The sequence below is a fragment of the Podarcis bocagei genome (genome assembly GCF_964188305.1).
Source record: "Podarcis bocagei genome assembly, chromosome: 3".
In the NCBI taxonomy this organism is placed as follows: domain Eukaryota; kingdom Metazoa; phylum Chordata; class Lepidosauria; order Squamata; family Lacertidae; genus Podarcis; species Podarcis bocagei.
This window is the reverse complement of record NC_138127.1, coordinates 9326065-9336995: the sequence shown is the minus strand read 5'-3', so window position 1 is coordinate 9336995 and position 10931 is coordinate 9326065. Positions and strand designations below refer to the sequence as shown.

Below are 10931 nucleotides of genomic sequence, written 5' to 3'. Positions count from 1 at the left end.
TGCAGAGCTAAATATATGCACCTGTACACACATAGACAATAATCTTGGGGGATGAAAGCAGAAGAACCCAGCCTCTTGCAACACTGCAGCTCTGAATATTGAAGGAAGTAGGTTGCTGTTGCCCTGTGTACGTAAGCAGTTGCTGCACTATCAGGCTACATCTGTGCCACCACTTCCACCATCATGGTTGCCCTCAAAGGATCATGGGAACTAAAGTTTGTTGTGGTGCTAAGTATTCATTTCCCCAGCCCCACATGGACTATAATTCCAGGCTGTTAGAATAGTTTAAGTCTGTCGAATCAGTGTCAGTATCCCTTCACAGAGCAGATGTATGGAAAGGAGGACCAGTTTATTTCTACTCCATAAAACCAATCACATAAATGTGGGTAGCAGCACTGATAGATAAGGGGGGAGGGGAATCCAAGGGGCTAGAAATATGGGTTTTAATGAATTTTTGTGGGGGGGGGGGGAGGAATCCTTCTTTCAGAGGCATGTTTCTAGTAGCAATTCTCAAATCCTAGTGAGCCTCTAGTGACTGTAGCCCATTTCACTTCCAAATGTATTCACTTCTATTTCCACATTAATTTGTGTGATTTCTTTTTTTAAAACTGAATAATTACATATATACATATATAAACATATTTTTGAAGACGTTTTCTCTCAAAATGCACATATCTAAATATATTTTATCCCAACATATTTTTTTTTTGAGCTGAAATTTTGCAATATTCAGAGAACTGTAAAATCCAGTGTATACCTATAATATGATCCACACACTAATCTGGGAGATACAGATCAGGCCAGTTTATACTGGATTTTACAAATCTTTAATTCCTCAAGTGTCCAGAGATACCAACTCCTTTCTGCTTCTTTGACTGTGGAGCCTACAGGCATAGAAAAAGTCTGGGACTGAACCATTGCAGTTCTCATTGGCATGACTGTTCTAAACTGAAGCAGGGTTTTCACAACAGGGATGCTAAAGGTCAGAGCACCTTCATGCACTCAAAGGAAACCATGGCCTGTGTGTCTTACAATTTTTAATAGGAGTCACTCTAGAAGTCTTCTCTCTGTGTGACGGAGTCTTTCTTCCTGTTGGATGTCTCAGGGGTTGGATTCCAAAAAGAAGCGGGAGCTATGGTCACAATGCTTTGCTTGTGTGCTCAAGACATCGATTCTAGAAAACATATTTTGCTGCACTGTGCGAAATATGAGCAAGCCAGGGCTGCACTGATATTACCTTGCTGGTACCTTTCCCGGGAAAATCAGAGGTTCACTGTGTCAGGTTCCTATTGGAAGACCGGACAAACGTTAGAACATTAGCAGTGGCAAAGTTTTTATCGGTGGTTGCAAGAAACAATGATTCCTATCTTTAAGTCTGAACAAAATGCTTGTTTAACCTGGAGGTAGGCTGTCTGAATTGTGCATTGCTTTGTAACAATTTGTTGGGTCTCTGGACTGTAATAAAGATTGATTGATATGGTCACAATGAGGGGTGTGATATCTTTGCCCAGAAAAGCAAAGGGGCAAATGCAGTAGAAATGGGCAAACAGCCTTGCGTGTTTATCCTTTGAGCATTCCATCTGGGTGCCTCAAGGGGGCTGATTCTCTCTGCTGCCCATGACCCTATATTTTGGAAATTCAAAATATGCAATGCACCCTGAGTCCCTTTTCCCCATCTCCATCCCTGTGGATGCAGAGGCATGGAAACAGGAAATGTGATGACGTCACATCTTACCCTTTTCTTACTCGGCATTGCAGGAGAAAGATTGAGGAAGGGTTTACTATTTTTGGCAGCATTCAAAATCTGAAGAAGTGTGCATCTGAAGAAGTGTGCATGCACACGAAAGCTCATACCAAGAACTAACTTAGTTGGTCTTTAAGGTGCTACTGGAAGGAATTTTTTTATTTAGACAATTTTGCTGAGTTAGAAGCATGGACTGGGCAAACTAAGGCAGTGTGGGCAGTCACTCTGATCTCTCTCACCTCTCAGTTTTCCCAAATTAGGCAGTCTTGGATTGTTGCTTGATGGGAATTTGAGGGCAAAGGTGATTAGAGACTCATTTATCCATTCCTATACTGTATTTGTCATTGGTTCTCATTATCATTCCTGGCATAGAAGAGATATTTATTCCGTTACTCTGTGCTTTACCTGTACTGTTTTATACTTAATTGCTGTGATCTTTCATGCGAATTTCCCTCCTTGCTCATTTTTCAGGGGCGGATGCTTTTTTGCTCCTGTCTTTGATCAGCTCTGTCTCACATCTGCATAAAGCATGAAGACTTTATCAAGCCATTTAGTACAGCAGATTAAAGTGATTCAAACGTGATCAAAGTAGAACAAAGATCTTGTGAGACGAATACACATGGATATTTTTTTTTTTGGTTCCCTCTTCAGATTTTTGTGGTGTTTTTTTTTAACATTGCCTGTGAAAAATCAATCCTTCCCTTTTAATTGGCTTGCTTGGATGTCTTAAAATAGAAATGAAGCAACTTTAATAAACTGTAAAGCTGATACTATAGCCCTTAATAGCCAAGCAATGCACTCTAGCGAGGGAGTTCAGGAAGACAAGCTCTCAAATAAGCGCTGACCTGGGAGGTTAATCTGGCATTTAACACTTACTGAGTTTATTGCTCCTCTAGGCGATGTTAAGATTCCAGGACCTCCCACCAACGTACACGCTTCAGAAACCAGCAAAACATATGTCGTACTCAGCTGGGATCCACCTGTTCCCCGTGGCAAAGAGCCATTATCATATTTCATTGAGAAGGTACTGTGCCGTATAGTTGCGTTCAGCTGTAAGGCATTTCATGGCCACCTACCCTTTTGTTTCAGATAGTTTCCCTGGTTCCAGCAAGCAAAACAATAGAATTAGCAAACCAGTCTAGGCAAGAGGAAGATGAAAAAGACCAGAAAAATATAATGTTTTGTCACTTTGATTTTTTTTTATTGTGGCCAACAGAAAAACACAATGCATTCAAAATAAAGTGCTCTTTCAGGGCTTGGTTAGCCTCGTCTAGATTGAGAACAAGTGAGAGTTGTATTTGATGTACCACTGAGAAACAGTGAAAGCTTTGCCTTCCTGTTAGAGTTTGTGAGGATGGAAAGTGCCTTGACTAACCACTTGCCCTGAATGTTTCTGCTTCCCAAAGGAAAATCCACCAATTCCTTTTCTTGGCAAGGTTTGGTGCCTGCTTTCCTATTTTCAGTGAACATAAAGGTAAAGGGACCCCTGACCATTAGGTCCAGTCATGACCGACTCTGGGGTTGCGGCGCTCATCTCGCTTTATTGGCCGAGGGAGCCGGCGTACAGCTTCTGGGTCATGTGGTCAGCATGACTAAGCCGCTTTTGGTGAACCAGAGCAGTGCACGGAAACGCCATTTACCTTCCCACCAGAGCGGTACCTATTTATCTACTTGCACTTTGACATGCTTTCGAACTGCTAGGTTGGCAGGAGCAGGGACCAAGAAACGGGAGCTCACCCCGTCGCGGGGATTTGAACTGCTGAACTTCTGATTGGCAAGTCCTAGGCTCTGTGGTTTAACCCACAGCGCCACCCGCATCCCTTTTTTCAGTGAACATACTCAGAAGAAAAGAGGGTCCCCTTATGGCACAATACTAAGTGCAATAGGAAAAAACCAGTTCAGGTGACTAGCAACGCAAGCTTTTATATATATTTACTCAGAAGTAATCTCTATTGAGTTCAGTGGGGCTTACTTCAAGGGATGTGCATAAACCTACTTAATTCTTAATAATCACAAGGACAGTAAAACAGTAGCAATACCACCGTTATCAGGACTGAGCAATGCTCACAAAGTAGTTCATTCTCGGATTGCTGCAAACAATTTCCAGACTCTGGGAAACAATAATCCTGTTTGAGGAGCAGCTGTTTTAAGATGATTATTATTATTCACACACACACATGCATGCACGCACATGCAAACAAAATCTCTCTGCTTTTATAATTCCCTTATTGATGACAGACTTCAAACAGACAAGCTCCTGCAAGGTAAAAGAAAAGGCTCACGTTACATTCTATTTGGCATGAATCCATGCTTAGTGATCCCATATTAGACAGATAACGAAGGGGATAGTTGGCAGCTGACTATCTGGAAACAATAAGGATTTGTGCCGACGGTTTAGCGATCTAAGCACTTCAAGGACCTTTTTCTACAATCTTTACAAAGTAGTGATAATCACACTCATTTATTTATTTTCGAATAGTCTGTGGTTGGCAGTGGAAGCTGGCAGAGGGTCAACGCTCAAGTGGCTGTGAGATCTCCCCGCTACGCAGTGTTTGACCTTGCTGAAGGGAAATCATATGTTTTCCGAGTTTTGTCAGCAAACAAGCATGGGATCAGTGATCCTTCTGAAATAACACCTCCTATTCAAGCACAAGAGGCCATTGGTAAGTCGGTTTTAAAACGTTAACAAAAAGTGATATTGGGGTGGTTGGCGCTGAAGAGTAGACTGTTCTGCTAGCAAGTTCAATAATGTGCATAGCATGTATATGGCAAAATTTAAAAGGTGATTGTGAATCTGTGAGGCAACTCATCATTCTCCCAACCAAAATCCATAGTCAAGCCCATGGACCGGATATGGCCTAGCAACTAGAGCTCTTCGAATTACATTCTTCTGATAAGACATAGAAATTGAGGTCTGACTTCTCTCTTATAGTAACACACACACACACACACACACACACACACACACAGCGATCGAGAGAGATGTCCTTCTATCTCACCTTCCTACCTTTTAAAGAGGAGTTATACAACAATTTAATCAGCACTGCTGTTTAGCATTTGTATATTTGTATCGGTGTTTCTGTCTACCAAACTAGAGTAAAATCGCTGTAATGCTAGTGGGGCAGGATTCAGCTACAGTTAAGCCCAGTTAAAGTATCAAGGGAAAAGAAATAAGCACATGATTTATGATGAGTGAATTCTGCTTATCTCTATTTTCAACCAAGTCAGGAGAACAGTATGATGTTGGGGTTTTAACTATGGTTTTCTTATTGAATCTTTGTTTTATTTAGGCAGCGTTAGCTATCTTGTGTTCCTGATTGCAGGAAGTGCCTGATATAAAAAAATAACAAATGCATAAACATGAGAAAACTCCTAAATTTTGCATCCAGCACAGCCTTTATGGGATGAAAACACATTCCCACAATGAGGCTTAGGTTCTGTGGGTCAAGCGAAGGCAGCTTCAGTGATGGTTGAGACAGCAGATTGGCACCAGATTGATGGGAGCTACTACTCAGGAGGAGGGACCTGTTGCTGTGGTGCAGTTCCTTTCCTCTCAGTCTTCCCCATGTAGAAGCAGAGCCAGCTTCCCTTCCCACTCAAAACAGTAGACAAATGTATCAAATTTCCCCATAAATATGAATGAATGAATAGTTTATTACGGTCATAGACCAGAAGAAAAGAAAAAAACATAAAAGGCAGCAATAGTTTACAAGGGAATGATGGTGTCAATTAAAAGTTGTAAAATTATACATAAAAACAATACACATATACACACACACACATATACATACTCATATATGCACTACAGTATATGTATGGGCTTAAAAAAGGGGGGGCTTATCCAGGGGTCAGATCTTTTACTTTTTTACAGCTAATGCCCTCCGCTTGATCGCGGCCGCAGAAAACTTGGCCACTTTCAGTGTTACTTCTGGGTTTTTATCTCCTAGTAGGATTTTCAGCCGCTGAGATTCAGATCGACCTGGAAATTTCTGAACGATAGGGGAGATAAACAGTAACCTGATGTCCCCGTAAAGGTCGCAGTGTAACAGCACATGTGAAGCCGTTTCCACCTCCTTCAGACCACATGGGCAAACTCGTTCAGCATAGGGTGTGCCCTCGTATCTGCCCTTTAGTAAGGCAGATGGCAATACATCAAATCTGGTAAGGGTAAACGCCCGCCTATATTTTGCGATTTGTAGGTCCAGCAAATATGGGGTTAGATTAAACCCTTTTCCATAATCTTGGATAGCTGGATATTTATCTATCTTGCTCATATGGTCCTGAAGCTCTACATCTCCTATTCGCTGGCTCACCATCATTTTAGCCTTTTCAAAGCCTGAGGCTATGAGTTCTTGTGAGGAAAGCCCCAGGCCCCTCAATTTTTCATAAAGCGACAATCTCCATTTAGACTGGAACGGGTCTAGTAGAGTCAATGGAGCCACTCCCACTGGGAAAAATATGAGTTTTAGCCAGAAGTGAATCTTCAAGATCCATATCCTGGCATTAATAGGGAGTTGGCCAACCTCCAGCCTAATGGCAGTGTTAGAGACACAGGTAGGTAACCCTAGTAGGGAACGATAAAATTTAGTTTGTACAGATTCCAGGGACTTGAGTTTTTGACAATTAAATATCTGGGTGCCATACGTCAATTGTGGAAGTATTTTTGCAACAAAGACCTGGGAGGCAGCAGGGACATATTGACCTCCTTTTCTGTAAAAGAATCTTATAATAGCTCTGGAAGATCTTTGCGCATTTACAATGGAATTCTTGATCTGATGGCACCAGGATCCCTTCTCATCAAAAATTATTCCAAGATATCTAAAAGATGTTACTTGCTCAATAGGTTGGTTATTAATTTTCCATTTATGTCGGAGTTTTCTCTTGGAGAACACCATAATTTTTGATTTAGTGTAATTTACTATTAGGTGTTCAGCTTCACAATACTCTGTAAGAGCTCGTAAAAGTTTTCTTAGACCCACACAAGAGAAGGAAATAAGTGCCGCATCATCCGCGTACAAAAGGACCGGGATTGGTGTATTATTTAGATTTGGGGAATGAGTGCTTGCTTCCTCCATCTTTCCGACTAAGGAGTTTATATAGAAGTTAAAAAGAATAGGAGCAAGAACACAGCCTTGCTTGACACCATGGGAGCTTTGGATTTCCTTTGATAGGTTCCCATAACGGTCGCATCTAACACGGATCCGAGTGTTTTCATGTAGTCTACGGATAAGAAGCAAAAGACGTCTATCGATGTTTGTGACATTTAGTTTTTCCCAAAGTCTGTGCCGGGGTATCGAGTCGAAGGCTGATTTAAAATCTATAAAGGCTACATAGAGAGAGCCTCCTTTCTTTGAGGTGTATTTCTCCACTAGATGTTGCAATACCAATCCTTGGTCTAGAGTTGATCTATGTGCCCTGAAACCAGCCTGGGCTTCCTTTAGGATGTGCTCCTGTTCCAGCCAGTCCGCAAGCTTTTCACGTAAGTGAGTTGCATAAAGTTTGCTGATGATGCTTAAGAGACTGATTGGTCTGTAATTGGCTGGATCAAGTTTGCAGCCTTTCTTGAATATGGGAACGATGATTGCCAATCCCCAGTCCTCTGGTATTATTGCTGTTTGATCTATGCTGGTGAAAAGGGTGGCAAGGACTGGGGCCCACCAGTCAATATTGGCTTTGAGAAGTTCAGGAGAGATGTTATCTGCTCCCGGGGCTTTTCTGTGTTTGAGTGCCTGAATAAGCCTCCTAATCTCCGCGACCGACACCGGAGGCCACTCATCACCTGCCGCACACTGTATTAGTGGCTGAGTCGAAGGCTCCCCATAAATATATATGCCTAGTTGGTGTGTGCCAGTCATCGGATACATACATCATCCTGTGTATATACTCTCTTAGTTAAAGGTAAAGATAAAGGTAAAGGGACCCCTGACCATTAGGTCCAGTAGCGGACAACTCTGGGGTTGCGGTGCTCATCTCGCTATATTGGCCGAGGGAGCTGGTGTACAGCTTCCGGGTCATGTGGCCAACATGACTAAGCCGCTTCTGGCGAACCACAGCAGTGCACAGAAACACCGTTTACCTTCCTGCTGGAGCGGTACCTATTTATCTACTTGCACTTCATGCTTTTGAACTGCTAGGTTGGCAGGAGCTGGGACTGAGCAACGGGAGCTCACCCCGTTGCGGGGATTCAAACCGCCGACCTTCTAATCGGCAAGCCCTAGGCTCTGTGGTTTAACCCACAGCACCACCCACGTCCACTCTCTTAGTTTCTCAGATAAAGCAATTGTCCATATATTCTGTTTCCATTGTGTGATGTGTAGGGGATCAAGTCATTTCCCATTTTGTTACAAGCAATTGTGCCACAACCAAAAGAAAAGTAACAAGTTCCTTGTGTCATAATTTAAGCTGGGTATCTTTGAAGTTTGTTAATAAACCTAGGTATGGATTACATTGTACATCCTGTTTTGAGATGTTGCTTATTTCTGTAAATACCTTTCCCTGTGAATAACTTTAAAGGTCACATTTACATGCTATATGCCTTTGAGACGTACCTGGTTTTTTTGATCTTAGAAGTTCCTGGGCCAATTGATTGCTCAGGAGCCAAGATGTTCTTCTGCAAATGAGTTTCCCATTTTAAAAAGTTCTAGTGAAGTACAGCAATCAAAGATAATTCCATTGGGGTTAGGGGTTTATAGTAATCAACTTCTGAGCATTTGTCAACAGTGGCTGCTGGGTTTGATCACCCACTCTGATTAGCAAAGACTGCATAGGCACAAAATTAGCATGTAAACACAACATAGGTCACTTCCAGACAGCCTGTTTATTGAGCATTTATCCTAATTTGCTCATGGAGAGATTAGACTACACAGGCTACTTAATGAACATTCATCCTGATTCTTTTTTGTAGGAAATTAGACCACAGTTTGTCAAGCAAGTGCTACCCCACACTATTCAGTGCATTTCCCCATTACTTACCTTACTGCAAAAACTCTAACATTTTGGGGAAGCAGGTTTGTATTGAAAGAGCACTAGATCTTCTTTAATTGTGCAGCCTGAATTTCCTGGTATGTGATTGAATCCCATCCAAAACAGAGAGTCTGTAAGCATCCATTGTCTCATTTTGAATTCCAAGAACAGTACAAATTCTAGGACAAAGAATCTCTCTTTGGGTCACATCTAGGCATTATAAGCTGAGAGGGTATCTTGAACGCATTATTTCCAGACATTGGCATCATCACACTTTCCCATTAAAATTGCTAGGGCTGAAAAGTGCTTAGCTTTGGGCTGTATTGCATTGGTATTGTGCTGGTTCAGCAACTGGGATATTGTGTGCTAAGTAGTTATTTGTTGGTGTACCAAGAGGTGGCGGGTAAGCTGGCTATATGTTGATATGCAAATAAGTTACAAACGAAACCTTCTCTTCTTGTGGCACAGTTGTTCCTTCTGCTCCGGGACGTATAGTGGCAACAAGAAACACAAAAACCTCTGTTGTTGTCCAGTGGGACAAGCCAAAACATGAAGAAGACCTGTTTGGCTACTACATTGACTGTTCTGTGGCAGGATCGAATCACTGGGAACCTTGTAACCATAAGCCCATAGGCTATAACAGGTAAAGAGAATTGTGATGGTTTGATTTATTACCTTTCTTTTCCTTTTTTAAAAAAATCTTCCCTTTGGTCAAACAGCTTCAGAACCTTACATGAATTTTGGACAGACATTGACTAGGTTCAGAGCTTCTTAGCTTCAGCTACCTTCAAATTACAGTGGTTAAGTACTTAATTCGTTCCGAAGGTCTGCTCTTAACCTGAAACTGTTCTTAACCCGAAGCACCACTTTAGCTAATGGGGGTCTCCCGCTGCCGCCGCGCCGCCGGAGTACGATTTCTGTTCTCATCCTGAAGCAAAGTTCTTAACCCAAGGTACTATTTCTGGGTTAGCGGAGTATGTAACCTGAAGCGTATGTAACCCAAGGTACCACTGTATTCTCTAGATACCAAACTCTTCATTTCTCCATTAATTTGATGCTTAATAGTATAAGTGCTTTTTCTGGGAGTACTCAAGCACCATTTTTCAAGAAGAAAAGCACTGAATATACCATGCAAGTGGTTATTGTTGTAATTATTGTTACTTAACTGCATTTATTGCCTCCTTTTAACCATTAGGCCCTAGGGCATATAATATTAATACCTCAAGTGCCAAAAGCAAAGAGATCTGTGTTTGGCATATGATGGAAACTTTGGAATGAAGGTGCCAAATGCATCATGTGAGGATGGGAATTCCACAATTTAAGGGCTGCCACAGAGAATGCCCTCTCCTGGTCCACCGGCCCCTGAACCGCTGAGGGCACAGGAACTATGAAGAGGGCTAGAATCAAATGTGTACATCTTTCCCAACTCGTTTGAAGGGAGATGTTGCAGAAATTATATTCAACAATGCGTCAAATTTGCTCACATAGAACATACTTTTGACGAGAGCCAGTGTGGTGTGGTGGTTAAGAGCAGTAGACTAGTAATCTGGTGAACCGGGTTCGCGTCTCCACTCCTCCACATGCAGCTGCTGGGTGACCTCGGGCTAGTCACACTTCTCTGAAGTCTATCAGCCCCACTCACCTCACAGAGTGTTTGCTGTGGGGGAGGAAAGGAAAGGAGAATGGTAGCCGCTTTGAGATTCCTTCGGGTAGTGATAAAGTGGGATATCAGATCCAAATATAGGTCAGGAATTCTCATTATGTAATATAGTCCACGTATACATCTTTCCATTCAATCCCTGTAACAGCCTCCATCCCCATTTCTTTCAGATTTGCTGTGCATGGCTTAGCAACAGGAGAGAAATACGTCTTTCGTGTGAAGGCTGCAAATGCAGTGGGAATGAGTGAAAATTCTCAGGAGTCTGAACCTATAACAGTACAAGCAGCCCTCAGTAAGTGATGTTTTGTAATAATCCATATTCAGTAACAGCAACAAAAACACACTGAGAACTCTTTTGTACTCACAAGTGTCACAGGGCTGGCATATGTGTTACCTGATCCAAGCGGTGAGCCATCTCCCTGCAGTGACTCTGTCATGTGCTGTATAACATGTAGCACACTGCTTCATGTCCCAATAGCATGGGACTGTTTCACATTATCAGAAGTTTCCCTGTGAGGAATGGCATGACGCATTCCAGTAGGATGTGGTGAGTCACAGCAATAT

The 10931-nt window shown here is 42.2% G+C and overlaps 1 protein-coding gene across 1 annotated transcript in view; it reads left to right on the top strand.

Moving 5' to 3' along the window:
- Positions 1-10931, top strand: part of MYOM2 (myomesin 2) — a 91948-nt gene that overhangs the window by 39334 nt on the left and 41683 nt on the right. Inside the window, exons 13-16 of the mRNA XM_081189292.1 lie at positions 2597-2768; positions 4224-4407; positions 9176-9350; positions 10538-10659. Of these exons, the coding sequence (XP_081045418.1) occupies positions 2597-2768; positions 4224-4407; positions 9176-9350; positions 10538-10659 (653 nt within the window). The remainder of the gene's footprint in view (positions 1-2596; positions 2769-4223; positions 4408-9175; positions 9351-10537; positions 10660-10931) is intronic.